We start from the raw sequence: 22,569 nt of genomic DNA, 5'->3' as shown, positions 1-22,569 counted from the left end.
CACACATATTGTTCAAAATAATTTCAATAAAAAAATTAGACATTACAAGGAATTGGGGAACTTTGATCTTCAATTGCTTCGCTCATGAATCTCTCCAGCTTCCCGATAACCTTGATCTCTCCAGTCTTCAATAGTCTACAAATTATTCGTGCTGTTAAAAGTTCTGTTCTCTGTTGTAGAAATTGTCTCAAATAGTGAGAACACCTTGGTCCCTGCCCGAAATGTCAAAAACCCCCTTGCGGGTCACACTTGGTGGAAAAATCACAAAAACATGAAAAATCAACGCCTCAGCCTAAAATTACATCTTTGTGCTGACACGGCCCGTGTCAGGTGACATGGGTGGCCGTGTCAGCCCCCTGATTTCCTTCTTCTTATTCTTCTTCTTTAGCTTCCCACCTGACACGGCCCGTGTCACCTGACACGAGTGGCCGTGTCAAACCTCCTGATACTGCATTTTTCCTTCCGTGAAACTTCTGATTTCTTGACTTCCTCGCATCGAGTACCTTGGATCATTCACCTGAGCCTAGAACAATCACAACAACCCACTGAAGCATAATACACAAATATTACTTGAAATAAACTACAAACCATAAAATACTCAAGAAACTTAATAAACATAAGGCTGACTCAAACGATAACAAAATACGAAACAAAATGGTGCAGAATACTTGGATTTTCTTTGGACAAGTGACAAAAACATAGTGAAAATGGTGAGCGATCACAACCCCAAACTTAGCTCGTTACTTGTCCTCAAGCAATGTTCAGGACAAAAATAATCGGACACCCCCAAAATATCAACTTACCAGAACACCTCCGAAATCTTTTGCAACTTGCTTTCGCTTTCCTTCCAAAATTCCCCGCTTCCCCGAAGTGGGTGTTCTGTCACACTTCCATATCAAGACATTGCTTCACCTGTCAGCTTATATCACACTCTCACCAAGTCTCCCAGGGTTAAAACGCTTTCACTCATCATTCAACACATGCAATATCAACTCATAAGTTTGAATAAATTCTAAATTCATTTCACGTACACATTCCACACACTTTTTGAGGTCTTTGGGTTGTGACAGGGTTTAGGGTACGGTGGGATAAACGAAAAAAATGGGAAAATAAAGGGTTTTTGGGCTTAGATCAGTGTTGTCATCTTTTTCACTGCATTCCTTTCCGCGTTGTTAATCACATGAGAATTTCAGACACCTTTTCAGTTTGACTTCTTAGTTTCGACTCAAAGATTTTCTTTGAGTATGGATCTTTGTTTTCTAACAGAGTATTGTCTTTAGGTAAATGCACTTTTTCTATCTTCTTTTTTATCTTTCATTTTGGTATTTTTCAATTCTTTTTTTTTTCTTTTTGGTGCACTTACCTAGTTTATTATCGGTGTCCCAACCCAAAACTTAGAATTTTTACAGCTCCGAGACAAACAAAACTTAACTAAGCAGTGTAGTGGATATACTTTAGCTATGGGTTACACAGATGTGGTGATAAAAACAAACAAATGGGGATGCAAGCTCAACTAGATAAATGAGGGATGAACAAACCAACAGGATGGCTAGAAAGGCTCGGGGTAAAAAAACAAACAATGTGCCTCAGTGTGTGTCATTATGTAGTGATATTCAAATAGAACGTATGTTATCTCAGAGTGATAGAGACATACATGACTAAGCTCTCATAATGACAAATATGTGTTTGTCTTTTTATTCTCTCACCATGTCGGGTAAAGTTGACAGATTCCACAATGCCTCTCAGTATGATGCAACTTTTCTCTCATCTCGGGGTGCACATGATACCTTTGTTGGTCAACTCTTGTTGGTTGCGTCTGATTAAACATTTGACGGTATCAACTTTTGGGGGTCATCCACAACAAGCATAGTAAGTGGCTTGATCTCCTCATCCACTCTCACCGATGCTCATCACTTATCTCAACAACAACTCCATGATCCTGTACTAAATGGCACAACAACACACAAACGATAACAAAAAAAAATAACCAAAACGAACAAGAAAGAAAGGACTAACAAAAGCAATAAATCCCCCTCACACTTGAACTAAACATTAGCCTCAATGTTTTAGAACAAGATAGAGAGGGGTAACTCATAGTGCCTACTGATAAGGTGGTGGAAATTACAACATCAATTGTTGCATCATTGCATACATCTCACCCATTATTTCCCCTTGCCGCCTATGCTCATCCCATTGTCTTGTTTGCTCAGTCCTCAGATTACCGAGCTCCGAGTGGACCCACTCCCATTGATTTTGATCCATGGAAAAAGATCCAGATCCGCGAGGAACATCTTGTGCAAGTGGTGGTACTCTGGAAGTGCAGTGGTAGCCTCTCCTGCATGCTCACCTACATCAAAATCATCAAATTGGTCGTCCTAATCATCGGGGACGACGTTTGTATACAACCAATTGGCTCGGTCAGCAAGGCTAACTTTTGTCGGGTTAGGTAGCTCAAGTATAAACCTGTTCCTGCTTATCACCCAATATGCACCGTGAATAATAGAAACCATACTCTGATGTATAAGTGATTCCATGTTAATTTTATGCTTACCTAGAACAAGGGTATCTTCAACCAGCAAAGATTCATAGCCTAAATAGTTAGCAATTTGGGTAACGATTCCCCTAACAGAAATACCACCAGTGGTGGCCCTACTAACTCTTCCCAGAAAATCAGCTACAAAGGCAACGACATTAACAACCTCACGATTTAGCATGGAATAAAGGAGGAATAATTCCCTCTGATAGTGCTTAGAAACTCAAGAGTTATGCGCTCATAAGATGGCGCCTCAAAATACATAAATTCCAACATACCAAGTGTATGAAACAATTTATCAACCTCGAATTTCATTCCTAACTCATTCATTGTGATTTCGCCAATATACCTGCTTGGAGTTAGTTTCTGCTTCACATGTGCCATGTACCACTTATGATGCACACTATCCTCGAAAATAATATTATGCGGGTTATGTTGTCTGACAATTCTCTTTCGCGTGTCGGAGCTCTCGACCACTTGTTTCCCTTTGAGAGTCCTCTTTGAAGGCATCTCGAACGGTTAAACTGAAAACGAGCACCGGAAAGATGTGAAGGGGGTTATGGTTTTTGGGTAGTTTTGAGATGAAAGGTGGAAGCTTTTGTTAAGGGTTTTGGTGGATGTTGGAAGAGAAGTGGGAGAAAAGGATGAAGAAAGATGAGTTTTGAGAGAGAAATAGGTGGAGTGATGAGATAATGATAGGTGTAATGGGAATAATGGGAGTTTATTGGGGAATAGAAGATGGATGGGGACCACACAATATGTGACCAAAAGTTTTTCAAATTTTTTCGTGAACCCAACCCGGGCCATGTTAGACCACACGGCCGACCGTGTTCCTCATATAGAATATTAATTTTTTACGAACTGCTTCGGGTTACCCGACAAGGGTCATGTCACAGAACACGGGCGCCCATTTTGGATCTCTGATGTTCACCTGTTTTGTGATTTCTTTAGTACGCGTCCTGACATGGGCCGTGTTGGCTAACATGGCCACCCATGTCAGGCTTCTAAAATTTCCCACGAACAAATTTCTTCTGCCGACTTTTTTCGTTCTCTTCTTGACCTCTTGAATGCACTTTTGAGTCTTGATATTCGTTATAGATGAAATTGATAATGCAACCTGATTCGTTACGGTTGAGGCTCTGATCATGCCAACTGAATATTGATTATCTTCACCTTCACCTTATTTCTCGATGTCCAACACTTTCAAATTTCTTTTCTCACCAAAAGATTTCAAGGTCAGAGTACCTCCTTTTTTCTCTTCTCTTCAGTTGGCTTCAAAGGTTGTATCACTTCCTCTGGCACTTTCTTATTTTCTCGCACTTCTTGATCGACTTCTATGACATCGTCATACTTGGTTTCTCTTTTTCCTTTTGGTTCTGACACCCACAAACTTCTTGTTGAGACAATATTCACATTCTGATGCCCCATTGGGCTTGTAACAGTTGCACCTGGTAGGGCACCTAGTGCTTGAGCATTGACAAGTTGATGTGCTATCTGACCCATATGAACCTCAAGATTTTTTAAGAAGGTTGTGATGTTCCTCTGATTATTCCGAGACTCTTCTTGAAATTTGAGATTGTGAGCTGCCATTATTTCAATGGCTATTTCGCAATCCGCTTTCTTAGGAGTCTGTTGCTAATTTTGAAAACTTCCCTGCTGATCTTTCTTGGAGAAGTTTGGATGATTCTTCCACCCTGGACTGTAAGCATTTAAGTAAGGATTATTCTGCTTCAAGAATTTTATCTCTTCAATCTGTTGTGGAGTCGCAAGACAACACACAGTATAATGGGTCCACTACAAATTTCATAGCTCACATTTTGAACAGGTTGAACTTGGACTACCTGTTGGGTGCCTATATTCATTACCTTCAATTTCTTTTCTACCTCAGCATCAATTGTGTCTTCTATCCTTATTTTGCCGGCATAAGGTATAAGTATACACGGTCACATGTACCACATTATTGATAGACCTTAGCTTAAATTTTTTCTATCTCGAAACACTTTTATTTTTAATATTTTAATATTTTTAAAACTCATTATTGATTAAAATAAATAAAATTTAAGTGAGCTTGTGTAATGATATGAGTTTAAGCAACTCATCCCAAAACACATCATAATTCAACCACTAAAAACCCATCAAATAGTTTACACCATTTATCTCTGTCAATTATGTCAATAAATCCATACTTTACGAATGATCATAAAGATCACACTGAAAATAAAAAATAGATAAAGTATATAATCATAATGATAATAAATGTTAGGTATTATCGTTATAAATCTACTCACTTGCTACTTGCTTCTCATTAGTACACCGTTTCATTTGCTATTCGTCCTAGTATTTGATGCACTTACAACCCCTGCACCTCAAAAAAATAGAACAATAAGCTAATTGCAAGAAGATTGCAACAATATAATCAATGATGTTAAAATTAAATCATCTACGCACACCCTCCCATGGAGGTTAAGTAACACATGAGCAATATCTAACTAATAATATCATGAAAGCAAAGTATTATAGCCTATCTTTGGAATTCATGAAAAATCACGGTAAAAAATCACGATTGATAAAGCTACCAATAGTAGCTTCTAAAAATCACGGTGGAGAGGCTCTAAACATGCAGTGGTAGTGGTGGACCATGTTTCCAAACACACATAGTGCCGACCATTTACATTTTGATATTGAAAGACACATAAGTAATAATATATTCAATACATTTATAACTTTATTTTTTAATCTATTATCTACTAAAAATAAATTGTATGAATTCCCTAAATTACTCTTTCACTATAAATTATTTTCACCAAGTGTTTACTTGGTACAAAAAAAGTTGAGAAAATAGAGTCTAATAGGAGTAAAGTTGATAAAAAAAGATTAAGTTCCCTTACTTGATAAACAAGAGAAGTAGGAAAGAGAGAGTAAAATTATGTGGGTCCCACCAAATAATATTTCTCTCCTTATTAGCTAAGAAATGGAAGGAGAAATTGTGTATTTAAGTAATCAAGTAATGTTTATCTTGTTCATTCTCATCTCCCATTACAATATGCCATGCGTTCAATTTTAATAATCTACTATATATTTAACTTTTTTCAAGATTCACATGTGACATTCATTTTCCAACCTTCACCATTAAATATTACATCCACTCATTTTCTCTTTGTATTAAAATTTCAATTTTTTTTTCACATTTTTTCCCCACACTTTATCACTTTTATTTTAATTTTTTCCTTTCTATTTATTTATTATCACTAACAATAATAATAATCTCTTTTTTAATTTTAATAAAATTAATAATTTGTTTTATCTTACGGATTACTATCAACACAATATTTACTTATTTTAATCAATCATTGCCTTAATTTGAGAGACAAAATCCTTATTTTTAATTTTTTTTTCCATCTCATAATTTTTTTTCTTTTTGTATAATTATTTAATACAATTAATTTCAGACAATACTAACTTGTGCCCTAGGGGCATATGTTAAGAATTAAATATAAAAATATTTCATTGAAAATTGTGTATTGTCTTTATTAAAATTTTATACTTTCATTTTTTATTACTTTTTCCGATATGAATTTTTTATGTATGAGTTTCTTAACATGTACATTTAAGACATAAGTTAGCATTACCCATAAATTTATATGATTTACTGTTTATTTAAAATGAGGGGGAGGGAGGGATTTTAATGGAGGGAAGGGGAGAGATTTTCTGTAGGGGTGGCAAAACGGGACCGGCCCACGGGGAAAACCCGTTTTGCCCGCACTTTTACGCGGGACAGAACAAGGTTTTAGACCTACTCTCTTTAATGTGTCCGCCCCGCCGCGTTTTTTTGCAGGCTTTTGCGGGCATTAACTTTTTTATACAATTTTACTATTTTTAGGCCTAAAAGGTTCTATGCCCGCGGGATTTTCCCGCCCCGTCCTCACTTTTTTGCGGGGCGGGGCAAGGTTTTAGACCCGCACAATCAAATATGCCTGCCCCGCCTCGCCCCATTTTTTCGCGGGCTTTGACGGGGCGGGCCTAAACGGGGTGGGCATGCCCGTTTGCCACCCCTAATTTTTTTTAATTATATATATGTTTGGTTCAAACAAGGGAAGGGGAAGTGAGAGGAGGGGAGAAATTTTGTTTAAAAATATGTTTGGTTCACGAGGGGAGGGGAGAGATTTCATTTTAAAATATGTTTGGTTCACGAGGGGAGGGGAGAAATTTTAATAATAATTTGCAATTTTATCCTTGTAATTTTATATAAGTGATATGATATTTAAAGGTGAAAATTTCATAAATATTTTTTTAGAAATAATAATTGTATAATTGAGTGATTAAAAAGTCATAACTTACCCCATAACATTAAAAAAATTGAGTACACTTGATTCATATCATAACTCTCGACACAAAATAAACTGTGTTGATAATAACTTTTGAATACATAAAATAAATTATAATAAAAAACAAAAAATTCCAGTAATTAAAATTTTTATTGAATAAAAAAATAATTCGAAGGTGAAGAATAATTATAATAACTTGATGGAAATTTTCAATTATAAAAAATCACAAAAAGAAAAGCACAAACATGAAAGAAAATAATAATTTTAAAATAATAAATTAAAATTGAAGATATTTTAGTAAATATATTGATTTATTTAATATTAAAACTCAGATTCTTTCCCCTCCCCTCCGAATCCCCTAATTTGAAGGGACGCAAAATATGTCATTTGGAGTAATTTTGCTCCCCTTCCCTCCTCTCCCCTATTAAAATTTGAACAAAACACATTTCATTATAAATATTCCCTCCCCTCCCCTCCCATGTCCTCCCCTAGCTCTACCTCAAACCAAACACACCATATAGTAAATCATTTTAAATTTTACTTTATGTATCTGAATACATTTATATCTTATTAAATAATTATTTTATCTCAAGGGTCACTATTAATATAATGTTTATTTTATTTTAATCAACAATTTTTTTGATTTGAAAGCAAAATCTTTATTTTAAAATATCAAAATATATTTTTTTATTCTCACAAGTAATTTTTTTCTTCTTTTTACATGATTCTTTATTACAATTGAGTGTATACAAAAATAACATCTCTTTGTACTTTAATATAATTGATTTTATATAATTGTGGTTGATTTTAAAATTAATAATTAATTTTAAATTTATTTGAATATATATTTTAATTTATTTTAAATTTTAAATACACTTTATATTATATTAAATAAATTTACTCGTGGGACCCTCAACTAATTTATGTTTAAAAACATTAAAATAATTATTTAAAAAAGTATTATTACTATCATATAAAATGAGAGACAAATCCAATTTGTAGTTAATCACCAAACACAACCCCATTATTAATAAGTTTTTCCCAACTCTTGAGTTAGGACATCAGTGATTTTTAATGAGCTTTTATGAAAAGGACCGAAGAAAGAAAGAAGAAAAAGAGATGAAAAAGATGAAAGAGATGAACAAAAATACCTTAAAACGTGAAAATGGAGTATGCGAATATTAACATTGTAATACTTTAATATAATGCAATATGTCGAGTCACAAATGCTTAAAAAACCTTGCTGGCATGCCAGATCACCAAACTTAACGTTTTCACACTGAAATTAATGGAATGGATCAACATTAGTAACTAAAATTTTCTTGAAGGACTAAAAATAACATTTATTACATAAGTGACCAAAACGAAAAATTGAAATTAAGTTATGGAACTTCAAAACTAAATAAACCCACGGGTACATGGGCAAATTATATCCGACTAGTACTAGTTAAATATAATTTAATCTCACATCACTTTTTATTTTATTTTAAAATAAAATAAAATAAAAATACAATTTGCAGGTATTATTACCATCATATAAAATGATACTAAGAGACAGATCCATTTTGTAATTAATCACCAAACACAACCCCATTATTAACGTGTCGTAGCCAGCTACCCTCAAAACCAAACAACAAAAAACCACTGATCCCCTTTCTATTTCCCAAACCTCTCTTTCTCCAACACAACCAATAAAAGAAACACTCCTTTTCCCTTTCTCTGTTCCGTTCCGCTCTTTACACCCCCACCACAAAAAAAAACAAACCCCCTTCACTCTTTTCTTTCTCAGTTCTCACACTCTCACACACACTATCACCATCACTCTATCTCACACTACCTCCCATTCCAATGGCAGACGAAGACCACCACGACGAAATGAAGAGGCTATTTTCCTCCTACATCGGTCTCAGCTTCTCCGTCTTCCTCGCTCTCCTTCCCAACAAACTCCGAGAGCATTCTCTCAGAGCCTTTCGCGCCGAGGAAGAGCTACGCCAGATAAAATCACGCCGGCAGGAGGATTACAAAGCAAACGCCAGAGTAGCTGAGATCTTCGCGTCGCACCGAAACTCCTGGCGCGACGAGGAGAAACGTCTCTTGCGGCGAATCGACGCCGCGTCGGAAGAGATCGATAGGCTGAGGGGAATGGTGGAAGATTCGAAGGCGCGTGTGGAGGAGTTGGAGCGTGAGGTTGTTGAGAGGGACGAGATGATTGGATTTATTTCGAGAAGGTTTCAGGAGGAGGGATTGGATGGTTGCGGGAGCAGGGAACGTTACGGTGGGAATCAATATCGTAATCATAATAATAATAGCGGTGGTGGCGGTGGGGAGTGGTTTCATAAAGAGGAAGATGAAATGGTGGGGACCACTGCTGATTCTCGTGTGGATGAGGAAGTTGATGTTATCTATCAACAACATCATCAGCATCATGATAATGGTTTTGATTCTGAGTTTATTGCTTCTTCTGGTTCGAAGTTTTGGGCTGAAAAAGCATCACTGTGGCAGGTTTGTTAAATCACAATCAACTTTCTAAATTACCCATCTTACCCTTTGATTCTCTTTTTTTTTTCTTTCTTTTCAATCATTGAAAGTTTATTGCAGTAGAAAGTGTTAGTTATATATTTTTTTTCTAGTATTTTGTTCTTTTAATCTAAAAGTAGTTGATAAGTTTAAGAAAAATGACAAATTTTATATGCATAAAATATGATGAGGATGAGGAGGAGGACCACATGCTAGGAAAACCTTGACACAACATCAGTGGCAGTCACAGTACTCCAAGTAGACACCAGTTTATAATTTAAGATAAAAAGTGATTGAATGTAACTAAATATATGTCTTCTTAACACCCTTCAATAAGAGGTGTTGGTGTTTACAAAGATGACACGAGCCCAATGAACCGAGCCACCGTCTTAAATTTTTGGAGGACATGTGTAAGTTAGTCACAAATGTCTAAGGTTTCGGAAGTAATGTGTAAATTAGTCACATTAGTCACCGATTAACTGTGGCAACACTAGTAGTGACCTTATTTTATCATTGTTGAACCTAGACAAATATTTTACCAGAAACTTTTTAGTCATGGTTAAACCATGTCTAATTTTGGGCCAAGTGTGCAATAGTTCGCCTTGCACTCCCTCCTCAAAGACGGATTTGACTATGGAACACATACACATATATGCTTCTTAGCCATGGATAAATTAATTGAAGAAAATGAAAATGATTGAATGTAATCAATCACACATGTCATTGTTGTGCCTGGCCCCAAACACATGTAAGACATAATGTACATCCTTTTTAGGATGTGCTACATGGTTTTATGGTTACCTTTTTATTTTTATTTTTTCCTGTTCTTTTACCACACAGCTTTTTACTCATGTTTCAAGTTACAGGCTTTAGGAGATTCCTTTCTTTGGGGGCTTTAGGAGATTCCTTTCTTTGGGTACGGTAGAGTTGGACCGGATTCTTTCATGTATTTGTGATATCAGCTGGGGTCCTTGGGAGGTCTTGTTTAGCTTTTTTTATCTTTGAAGTTTAGTGGTGGAGCCATGTACCATTCATTTGTTGTTTGTCTCTTTTTGCACCTTCTCTTGTAGCAAATGTGTCCCATTTTGCTTTGCTTTACTGGTCCACTTTAATTTTAAACAGGCACTTGAAACTAGTCACTGTTTTTATCTAGTGCTGAAATCTAGGGTATCCTTCACTGGGCTGTTTTCTGTCTGTACCTGTGATACGGTTGCAAATTGATAAAGCTACTGATATTTTTGTTGGTTGGGGTGTATTATTGAGATATAGAGATATCTCTCTTTCTGCTTGCTATTTGCTAACACTGGTCTCTTATACTGTTTTCCTGTTTGCTACCGCCAACGCATGTGGTTTGAGTGTACATGTTTATTTTTTAAGAGTGATTGAATAGTAAATTTAGAAAGACGCAGTAAAGAATAAGAATATTCTTACCACACCTGCCAAGGAAATGAGTTTTTTCTTCTTACAGCTCTTGTATAATCAGTGCTATAGCTGTTTTCTCTGTTGAACTTGATTTTTCTCCCTAAAGGATCCAATGCCAAAAAACAAAAAAAGAGTAACTGTGTTTCTTTACTCCTTGTTTCTTCGTTTTAATGTACCTTGAATCGTGGTTAAAATTGAGATTGTAGGATAAGTTATTGAATTTCACTATCCTTGAAACATTGTTTGTTTGTGAAAGATGGCTTGAATGAGGAACCAACCAATAAATAAATGTACAACAGACATTAACTAAAGTTTTTGAACACCTTTCAACTACATAACACTACAGATTAGGACTCGTTAAATCTCAGTACTTAATTTTGGAAGGTAACTAAGTGCTCTTCTTCCTAAAATCTTAAACGGCATTATGAATGGAAACCTGAAAGGCTCTTCTTCCACGTGAAATGTGAACCATAGTGTTGTTGGGTTTTGTTTCTATACTTTGTAAATCATATATACAACTAATTATCAAGTTGGCGCTGATTTCTGACCCTTAAGTGTTTATTATGCTTGCAGGATGTACAGTATGAATCTCTTGAATCGATGTATAATACAAAACAATTCGTAGCAAGGTAAATATTTGATATTCTAAATGCAGATAACTTTTGTAGCGCTTAGCATTAAGCTTCAACTAAATGAAGGGTAAATTGTTTTTTCCCCTCAGAAGGGAGTCCCCCTGGAAGGTAGACGGTGATTCAGCTGGAGTTTCCTCTAAACTTAAATTACTTGAACAGGAATTATTAAATTTGGAGAAGATTAGTAAGGATGTTCCGTCCAAGGTGTCATCCTCAATAAAGAAGCAAGCAAAGAGATTTCAATCACTTTCAGAAAAAATTGATGATTTATGCAGACGAATAGTAAGTAACTCATGTTCTATTGTCTTTGTTTATGATGTTAGTTATCTTGCAAATTGTAGTTACCCAAAACTATGGTCCCATTACAATATCGCGTATATTGACATTATCTTTTATTGTTTCACTTAAACCTGGCTCATGTTTCCCAGTCATGGGATGCCATTGCCATTTATTTGGGCCTGACATTTCCTCTCTTATTGAGCAGGCTAGTGATCCATGTGAACCCTCCCTCGGTTCAGAATTTCGAACTCAAACTCAAACAGAGTTTTTACTGGAAGCATTCCGTCTTCAGCAGGGTGCATCTGAAACTGGACAGAAACTAATGGCATTGCATACCGAAGTCGGGAAGACCCATTACAGGGACGAGTTAAGAGGCGAGACCACACTAACCACAAGACGATCATTGGACTCTATTCGAAACAACTTCAGAGAACTCCAGCGAAATCTAGAGATATGGTTGGCCAGAATCATCGGTGATCTCGAAGGGATTCTTGCAAGGGACGGTGCTTCGCGCGTAAGAGAGTATTACATTTCTAGATATCCTTTTGTTCAATAGAATCTGAGACTGGTAGGGTAGGAAGCTTCACTTCTCAACCTAACAAGTTAGTTCTTTTGGTATGTAAATTGTTGTAGTACATAAAAGTGGTAGTTGGGGACATCCATGTGAAATGAAATCATACCACATTTGCTAATTTTGGCATCTTAAATATATGCTTTTCTTCACACCCCACGAGCACATCAATCTTAAATGCATTTGTCAATTTGTAGATGGAACCATGCAAATGTAACAGCTAAGAAACAATCATAAATGTGAAGATTCCTCATATTAGAAATCATAACAGAAGTTGTTGAATCAAATAAAAAATCACAATAGAAAACACACATCCTCGTATCTATTTCTCTTTTCCTAGTTTATTCTTTGTCTTGTCTTTTGTATGTTTATTCTTCCATTTTCACTTGTTTCCTTGGAGAAAATAATATTATTATTCTTATTCTTAATGCTTTTCTGATTTTGTTAGTATTTTTGTCTGTATTGTCAATTAAATGTCATGAATTTTCTACCAATTTGTAATTAATTAATCAACCAGTAATCACATTTTTGTTTCTACTGTGAACAAATCAAGAAAACTGATAATTATGCATTCACATTCACCGTCACTATATAGGTAGATTAATCATTATTTAAGGCAATTTCATTATAATAGAACAGTATAAGATAAAATACGCCTTCTTTGGCCGGCTTTGTCACTTATAAGGTTTAATTAACAACATCACAACCATTTCTTTCTTTCTATCTAGCATCGCATTGATTTATGGAAAATGATGAGGGTGATCCTACTTCTGATCACAAGGTTATTTTCCAATTTATTGTTGTAGTTTCAGCTGCATTTGTTGTTACTTCAGTGTACCGACTCATAGCCATTTGTTTGTGTGGGCGAGGACCAACCACAACAGATCAAAACCGACTACAACCACCAAATCACGCTGCGATACCTAGCCTCGTTGAAAGGACATCCTCATCAGTAGCTGTAGCACACCGAATTCCAACACACAAGTACCACAAAAGAAATAAAGGTGATGTTTCGGATGATGAAGGAGGCACCTGTGCCGTGTGTTTGGGAGATTTTGAGGAGGGTGAGGAGTTGAAGACTATGCCGGAGCTGCGATACCTAGCCTCGTTGAAAGGACATCCTCATCAGTAGCTGTAGCACACCGAATTCCAACACACAAGTACCACAAAAGAAATAAAGGTGATGTTTCGGATGATGAAGGAGGCACCTGTGCCGTGTGTTTGGGAGATTTTGAGGAGGGTGAGGAGTTGAAGACTATGCCGGAGTGCTTGCACTCTTTTCATGTACATTGCATTGACATGTGGCTCCATTCGCATTCGAGTTGCCCTATTTGTCGCACTGGTGCTGGTGCTGCCCCTTTGCCGGCTGCGAGAGCAAATCATCACAGCATAGATATGAATATGACTCCTCTTGGTGGTACTGCCATGCAAAGTGGATTCCTGAGATGGTGAGATTTTGATTATGGTGATTTTCAGGAGTCATACCGGCAAAGTACATACACAACTAATTCAGCAATGTCAAAACATGCATGGGTATTGCAATTCAGTTTTATATCCTTGGTATAAACTTTTCAGCAATCATAATATCACTAGTAAGTTATTTTAATGTAATTTTGCCAACCTTTTGAAAATTTCTATATTTAAATCAGAATGTAATCCATTTAGTTTCATAAGTATTGATCCAAATTAGACCAAACCCAATCCAACAACAAAATAAGAGCACACCATTCAAAATTCACTAGCTTAAAACATATCATATCATGAATACACTTAGGCTTTGTTTGCGAGTTTGAAGGGGAGGAGAGGGGAAGGCTTTCGAGAATGAAATTTAAAAAAATTATAAAAAAATATTTGACATTTTTTTAAAAAATAATTTTGTTTAGAATGATAAAAGAGTCATTATCATTACTAAATTTTTAATTTTCACAATACTATAACAACTTAAAAGATATTTGGAAAATTTATGTAAGCCCTCCAAAACCTTCCAAAACCCTCCTTCAATATAATTTTTGAGTTTCCTCATTTTATGGGAGTTTTGGTGTTATGAATAAACTCAAACCCTCCAAAACCCTCATACCCAAAATCCTTTTATTCTTTTTACCTAATTCTTCCTATTTTTCAAAGTCCTCCCCTCTCTTCCCTTCCAAACTCGCAAACAAAGCCTTAGAGACACATTTAAATAGAGTCTCGTCACATTAAGACTAACAATTAAATAAAAGGTTAGGTCTAAATGTCAGTGTTAGTCTTTTTTTTCCCGATCTTGTCCACAAAAGTAATTTTATTGAATCCGTAGACAGAATCCCGAATTCAAGTCATACATTCTTAAAAAATATCATCTTCCCATGTCATTCACCATCGGTTTTATAAAAAATGCTTCAGTGACCAATAACAGAAAAACACGATTTGAAGGAGTACATGGTTTCTCTAGGGTCTCCACAAAAACATAACTATAGACCTGAACATTGGCTACTTCAGTCGAATGCCTAATAATGACATACCTAACCTTGAAATTTTTAAGAGAGTCGATAAAGACCTCAAAAACCTTTGACGACTACTTAAATGATACAAACCCTTATGTGTACATAGTTTGTCGACCTCTCAAACCAGGGAGAAAATGTTAAAGAAGGAAAGTACACACATTGACAATTTCAAATAGTCATATTCTATCGAAAATGCCTATATGAAGATAAAACTATTAGGCCACAACTAGAAAGAGGCTACACCACGGTGGAAAAATATTTTCCTCTCGAATGACAGAAACAATAGATCGATCCTTATATCCATACAAATCACGTCATACTCAAGAAAGAAAGGAACATTCTGGTTATAGATTGCATATCCTATCAAAGATCGAAGGATCACCCACTGCTCAATCTTCCAGGCACCCCATGTAACACCTCATTTCTACCCGGCATTTATAATAAAAAATCAGAGTATAAAAATTTCATCACATAAACGAAATGTCACATGTACTTCGTAAAACCACATCATATTATCGCATCTCACATAGATACATAGCACATAATTATAAGATAACTCAAATCATCATTAACCACGCAACGAATTCATAACTGTTAACATCAAGTAAACATAGCATCTTTAAATCATCTTATACAACTTCAAAACCAACAAAAATTCTTAATGAAACATCTTAAAATCCAACAACAGAATAAAATCAACATGTAAATAAAACATGCGTTCAACCCCCCGAGTGCTACGTATTAGAGTGACCAACACACGACTCAAACTCAAGAAGCTACTAATCCTCACTCTGGATTACCTGCACGTTACCAACATAGGGGTAACATTCAAACAAAATGGGTGAGATATCGAACCATATAATTAAGTGTATGATAAACAATATATCAGGTTAGTTTATATAAGATTCACCACTTCATAACAATCACACAACATCAATCATCGTAAATCATTCAAACAATAATCTTAATATGCAACTCATAATGCGACTCTTCACAAATGCACATGCATGTGGTACCATTGGAGCAAAACTCCCATCTTAAAAATCTGCCAGTTTATCGAGGCATTCAACAAGGTATAAACCTTCTTCGCAAATTGCCAATCTAGGCCGTCGTGTTTACCATTTTCAGGCCACCATCAAATATGCAATGGATGCGACTCTATGTATGCGACATCATATAATACAACACAACAATCATCATCTCAAATCATCTCAAGGCATAAGTCTACATCACAATTGTACCAAATAATAACGGTACTCATCAACATCTAAATACTGGTCAGAGGCCTACAACTTAATATTGCCAATAAATACGGCTAATTCAACCAGATTCTATCATCACCTGCAGTTCAGAACTTCCAACAAAATATCTAACATTCAGATAAGCCAAAATAAGCTACAGCCATATAAAGATTTCTCGGACAAGTTTGACTATTTTCTGGTTAATTAATTATCGGTGAAAACTACTAATATTCCTATTCTGCTTTAATATTCTTATTAGTCCTCTGTTAAATTGATACTACATTGCTACCAAAAATATATAATTCAGTCACTATTATTTTGCACCAATATTACTAGTTCTATTATTGTACCCGTTTCTAACCCTGTTACTACTAGTATAATTCTGCCAAAGTATACACTGCTACTTTTAATAGCTCGACTGGACTTATACACTGTAATTTCGACTGGACTAAATAACTAAATTAAATTCTGCTATCAAGTATTCTATATTATTCTCATTCAATATCATAGTCCAGCCCCATTAAATTAAGTTTGCTATTCATATGTAAATCCTGTCTGCTACATATATCTTACCTCTAATTAAATGCTAACTATATATCACTATGCACACAGGTGCTACCTTTTAATTTATTGGGTCAATAGAGATGCTATCATATTAATTCTGCCATCTTAATGCTAATTCATACCAAATACGCCACTAGAACTTCTACCAATTATTCACTAAGTCTATAATGTTATTAGACTATTTAATTAATTCTTGTAACTTGTTAATTCTATAATTTAGGCAAACTAGATAATGACCTAAACTATGAATTGCCATCACCATTTATTAGGCTTACATTTACTTAAAAAGAACGTACCAGGCATAGGAACAAAAAAAAAAACAAAGAAAAGGACTTGTGCCCCTCGTCACAAGCCCATGAGGTCGCCACCAGGGGTTTGTCGATCGACACCCCCTTCTCCCAAATGCCTGTCGGTCGTCACAATGATGTGCCCCTCGGCACACCTTCCTTTTCAGTATTTCTGTATTTCTCTATTATAAAATTTTCCTATAATCGATCCCTTACAAATTTTCACAAAACCAAAATAATTTCCACAAATCACATAATACACTCAATATCATGAAACAGTCTGTAACATCAAATGTAATTTCATATCAACCTAATCCCCACATATTTTTCATCATATACCCAATTAGATAGCAATAACCCCACCCTTACCTTTTTGGAATGAAGGTTGCTCTAATTCGTCTAACTCCTAGCCTTTTTGCCTCTTCTTCTCTTCTCTGTAACTTCTTCTTCTCTCCACGATCTATCACCAAAACCTTTATTTTCTCTTTCTGAAGGACTAACCTACTAATACATCTAATTTTCCTATTTATTCCATCTAACTCTTAAAATATTATTAATTGCTAATGGGCCACTTCACACACCCCCAGTATTACTACTACTAACTCTTAATTAAGCCCAATAATTGATTACAACTAATCTAATATATTAAAGAATGTTATTAATCAATTAATAACTTCAACTAATACTCATACATCTTGAAATCAACATCTAACAACACATCACAATATCAATAATTAAATCTGAATATTTAATTAAACAACTAATTAAATAATCGGGCGTTACACTCCATATTTAGGAACAAAATATAAAGGGACAAATCAATCGACTCAGAATAGACAAAGGATGTCTCCATATAGTCCAAATTCACATAACTATGTTGTGAGACCATTCTTAGATCCACTACCAACATAAAAAATGATATTTTATTATTTTAACTATCTTCTACATGTCCACACAAAGGGAAAGAGTAAGTCATATAAAAAAGTTTCCATCCACCCACCCATCACTTTGTGTAAAAGGATGGAAAACCACATTATTTTCCTCATTTTTCAAAACTAAAAAGTTCAATAAGAGGGAAGGTCCCTAAAAATTTTCTATTTACATTTCCACCATCCATACGATTGGAGGGGGAAGAGGCTACACCCAATGGGGAACCACCACTCATGAAGGAAATTTCACCACCCATACATGCAAGGACACCTAACAAAACAACTGCCTCACACCATAAAAGAGAATATGACCCAACTATGGAATAAAACAATAAATTAAACAAAAGAGAGAGAATGTAAATGAAAATAAAATAAAGGTAGTGTTGTACCTCAATTTTCGACCTTGAGATCCCACGTTATTTTGTGCATAGTATGATCATCATCATCATCATTGTATATATGGTTTTGGTAAAAATGATCAAATCATACCTTAACGTGTGCCACTTACTTCTAATACTTGAATGTAAATGGTAGATGGAGGGGTGTGTGTTTACATGGGTCAAGACGAATTTCCAACATCCACTGATGACATTTAGAGGTAGAAGTGATAACAAACTCTGGACAAACATTGGAATTTTCAAACAAATTATAAAGAAAAATGTGTGGAATCCACGACACATATTTTTGGGCTCTTCATAAAAGTGGATACCCAGAATTTCTTCATTAGATTCCACTAAGAATTGCACTCACAATTGTCCTCTGTAAAAGATGACATATATGAAGAACCTCTAAACAAAGCCATAACCAATCTACACCGTTGAAAGCTTCTACTTAGGACTAGGTCAAGGCCGAACCCATATGATATTGGATCACTTAGTCTTAGAAGATAAATTCAAATAGGAAATTAATGACCCATATGCATAATACTAGAAAACCATCGACAGGTCTTCTCAAATTCAAATTATGTTAGTGCATGAGATACTTTTAATGAGGAGAAAGAGAGAGAGAATAAGGAAATAAGGGTTTCTAATATTGAATTATACAAACTGAATTATAAACTATATATATATATATATATATATATATATATATATATATATATATATATATATATATATATATATATATATATATATCATATGGGAATGGCATTTTTATATGAGAATATGAGAATGAATCTGAATCATTAGATTTTAAAATAAATGGTTTAAATTATGTGTCAATATTTTTTTCTCTCATCCATTATTAAAATAAATGATGGAGGAGAGAGAAAAAAACAATGACACATAATCTCCACTATTTAATTTAAAATCTAATGGTTCAAATTCATTCTCACATTCTTATATAACTTACTCATTCTCATAAGATATGCCCTAATTAACTTGATCTTGGGCTACTTAACTTAGATTATATCACAACATACCCCCTAATAATCCAAGTTGTTGAACATACGCTAATCATAGTCGATCTGAACTATACCTAATTTCTTTCTCAAGTTTTGGAATATGTCGATCTTTAATCCTTTGGTGAAAATGTTGGCCAACCGTGCTTTACTTGAGGAATGCCTTACTTCTCGTTCACCTTGATTTACCTTATCTCTTAAAAAGTGAAATCTAGTTTCGACATGCTTACTCCTTTCATGTAGAATTGGATTCTTTACAAGATTTGATCCAACACAGATCTCCTCCAACACAAATCTGATCCAAATTGCTTGAGAAATATCATAGGATCATGCTATATATTCAACCATACACGATGACAAATTCACTACATGTTGCTTTCTCAAGTACCATGAGATTGGGAAACCAAAGACTTGAAAGAAATAACCAGTGGTGCTTCTTTAATCTTCCTTGTTGGTGCTTTGTTGGCAATAATTTTGGTAAAACATATTGTTAGATTAGCACTGTGAAGATGTCAAAGCAGATGTCTTGACATTACAGGGTTCTGGAACTTTTTAGCTAGTTTCGTTTTTTTAGGGTTTGGGTTGTCAGTTGCTTAAACTGACATTGTGCTTTAGCTGCGCGATTAGTCCTTTTTGGGTGTTTAGAACCCTATTTTATTGGCCCAAGCCTGTGACCAGGATTTCCAGCGTTTGCCGATCTATAAAGGCTCAACAAATCCTTATTTTGACGCACGACTTGTGTTCGAAGGAATCCTTTTTTGTGTGTTCCATATGTGTACATTCACAAACCTTTAGGTATTGAATGTTGTTTTGATCTCCGAAGCTTTTAAGCAAGGATAGTATTTGCATCCTCGTAAGCTTTTAAGCATCAAGGAGTAATTTATTCTGGAAGAGTATCTTCTGGTTACTTTTCTTTGGTTTTTATTTGTCACATGTATTGTGATTGGAAGGGATTTAAGGAGGGCCTCATACCTAGGTGAGTCTTAGGTAGAAGTCATAGGAAGGGTAGTGATTAAATGAGAAGGGTAAACTGGGACTGTTTAACTTCGAATTGATACTATCGGATATTGATTTCATCCTGGCTTGATAGCCCCCAGAGTAGGAAGGATTGTTCCGAACTGGGTAAACATATCACTGTGTTGTTTACTTTCTGCACGTTTATTGTTACTGTTTTTATTCTTGTTCCATAACTCAGATATTGTGTCGTGACATCTCATTCGACATCATATATCTGACACCAGAATTTCAATTGGTATCAGAGCAGGTACTCTGCTCTGCATCTGAGTGAGATCTAGGGAGGTTAATTTCAGGTACGATGGACAAGGAAGTTGAATTTCTGAACAGACCATCGGTTCTGGATGGAAGCAATTACGATTATTGGAAACCCTGCACGGTGGCCTTCTTGAAATCCATAGACAACAAGGTCTGGAAGGCAGTTATGAAAGGGTGGACACATCCTGTTATTGTGGGAGCATACAAATAACCCACGAATATGTTAAAGCCAGAGGTAGACTGGAACAAAGAAGAAGACCAACTCGCATTTGTCAATTCTAAGGCTTTAAATGCCATATTCAATGGAATTGACAAGAACATCTTTAGGCTGGTGAGCACGTGTGAAGTAGCTAAGGATGCATGGGAAATTCTTAAAACTGCTCATGAAGGGACATCGAAAGTGAAGATATCAAGACTTCAGCTACTAACCACAAAATTTGAGCACCTAAAGATGAAAGAAGATGAAAGTATTCATGACTTTCATATGAATGTCCTTGAGATAGCAAATGCATCAAGTTCCTTGGGAGAGAGAATTCCTGAATCCAAGTTGGTGAGAAAAATACTGAGATCTCTTCCCATGAGATTTGACATGAAGGTCATTGCCATATAAGAAAACCAAGACATCAACCAGTTAAAACTAGATGAACTTGTTGGATTTCTACAGACTTTTGAGCTAAGTATCAAAGAAAGATCTGAGTTGAAAAACAAGAGCATAGCCTTTGAATTCATCTCTAATGATCAAGAAAAAGAATTTAATCCAAGGACAAGAATAAATATAACCAATGCCATATCTCATCTTAGTAAACAAGTTAGGAAGGTTATGGTGTACTATAAAGGGAAGGAGTCACGGTGCCTAGGTTGCGAGGGGTTTGGAAACAGTGAAATCAAATGTCCTACGAAAAAAAGAGGGACCTGCTAAGTCCAGGAACAAAGAGGTCACTATGAATGATCATATGAAGGAATCTGGCAAGTCGGTAAAAGCCTTAACAGGTAGGTGGGGGGCTGATGAAAATTCTAATGATGAGGAACTGAACTATGATGAACTAGCTGGATCATATGAAAAGCTGTTTGTCAGAAGTTCAAAACTCAGCCAGAGGCAAAAAGAGTCCATAAACAACCTGAAGGCTGAAAAGAGAGGGCTTCTACAAACCATCTCTGGATTGGAAGAAGAAGTAGGTTATTTGAAATCTGAACTTTCACAAAGCTCTAAGAATGTTAAATAATGGAACTGACTCATTAGATGAAATTCTTCAAATGGAAGAATGACAGGAGACATGAGGGGGTTGGGATTCAGAGAAAGCAAAATCCCTAGAGTAGACCACTCTCGCCCTAAGTCAAGTTCCGAGATGTCAAATCAGAGGCCTCAACATCAGGGCAAGAGAAGACCTGCTCACACCAAGAACAAGTTTCAACATTGGAGGTGTCATCACTGTGGAAGACCTGGACACGTAAGGCCTTTCTATTTCAGACTGCACAGGTTTCCAAAGTCTTGACCCTTCCTTAAGGTTGACAAGGCTGAAGTCAATAACAAAAACTTACAACATTGGGTTCCTAAATGTGGTGTTACTAGCCTCATGACACATACATCGGTAAGAGAGTTGGCCAAGGAGAAATGGTATTTTGACAATGGATGTTCAAGGAATATGAATCATAACAAAGATCCGTTAGTAGGGATCAAACCCTACCTCTCTAGGCATGTGACTTATGGAGATGGCTCCAATGGAAAAATTATAGGAACTGAAAGACTAGAGTGTTCAGGAGTTCCAAATCTTAATGATGTTCTACTGGTGAAAGGACTCTCCACCAATCTAATAAGTATAAGTCAGTTATGTGATCAAGGGCTTAAAGTTAACTTCACCAAATCTGAGTGTCAGGTAATTGACAAAAATAATGAAGTAGTTATGAAAGGAATTAGGTCCAAGAATAACTGTTATGTGTGGATTCCTCATAATCCAATGTACTACTTATCATGTCAAAGATTTCAAAATAAGAAAAAATATATGATTCCCAAAGATTATGTCAATGATGCCGGGCTTGATGGAATGTTGTATAAAGTGTTTCAACATTGCGTTAAACATGTGAATTCAAGTGATAGACTAACTATTCCTAATGATC

The 22,569-nt window shown here is 35.5% G+C and overlaps 2 protein-coding genes across 3 annotated transcripts; both read left to right on the top strand.

Moving 5' to 3' along the window:
- The first annotated feature begins 8,424 nt into the window (after positions 1-8,424).
- Positions 8,425-12,431, top strand: LOC131651856 (uncharacterized). 2 transcript variants are annotated; one of them, XM_058921573.1, is made up of 4 exons: positions 8,425-9,360; positions 11,371-11,426; positions 11,522-11,711; positions 11,914-12,431. In XM_058921573.1, the coding sequence occupies exons 1-4, from the start codon at positions 8,707-8,709 to the stop codon at positions 12,262-12,264; spliced, it is 1,251 nt and encodes a 416-aa protein (XP_058777556.1). In that variant the 5' UTR covers positions 8,425-8,706; the 3' UTR covers positions 12,265-12,431. The 2 variants fall into 2 exon arrangements, with proteins under 2 accessions (XP_058777556.1, XP_058777555.1); XM_058921572.1 differs by having other exon boundaries at positions 8,426-9,360; positions 11,519-11,711.
- Positions 12,432-13,021: 590 nt separating this feature from the next.
- Positions 13,022-13,411, top strand: LOC131649848 (uncharacterized). Its single transcript, XM_058919599.1, has one exon. The coding sequence runs from the start codon at positions 13,022-13,024 to the stop codon at positions 13,409-13,411; it is 390 nt and encodes a 129-aa protein (XP_058775582.1).
- The last annotated feature ends 9,158 nt before the right edge of the window (positions 13,412-22,569 follow it).

The sequence above is a fragment of the Vicia villosa genome, linkage group LG2, assembly GCF_029867415.1.
Source record: "Vicia villosa cultivar HV-30 ecotype Madison, WI linkage group LG2, Vvil1.0, whole genome shotgun sequence".
NCBI lineage: Eukaryota > Viridiplantae > Streptophyta > Magnoliopsida > Fabales > Fabaceae > Vicia > Vicia villosa.
This window is presented reverse-complemented; position numbering and strand designations above follow the sequence as displayed.

Excerpts from the sequence above, each read along its gene's own strand:
- LOC131649848 (XM_058919599.1), top strand. The coding sequence starts at position 13,022 with ATGGAAAATGATGAGGGTGATCCTACTTCTGATCACAAGGTTATTTTC.
- LOC131651856 (XM_058921572.1), top strand. The coding sequence starts at position 8,707 with ATGGCAGACGAAGACCACCACGACGAAATGAAGAGGCTATTTTCCTCC. Across the intron at positions 11,427-11,518 it reads ACAAAACAATTCGTAGCAAG|AAGGGAGTCCCCCTGGAAGG; the intron begins GTAAATATTTGA and ends TTTTCCCCTCAG. Across the intron at positions 11,712-11,913 it reads ATGATTTATGCAGACGAATA|GCTAGTGATCCATGTGAACC; the intron begins GTAAGTAACTCA and ends CTTATTGAGCAG.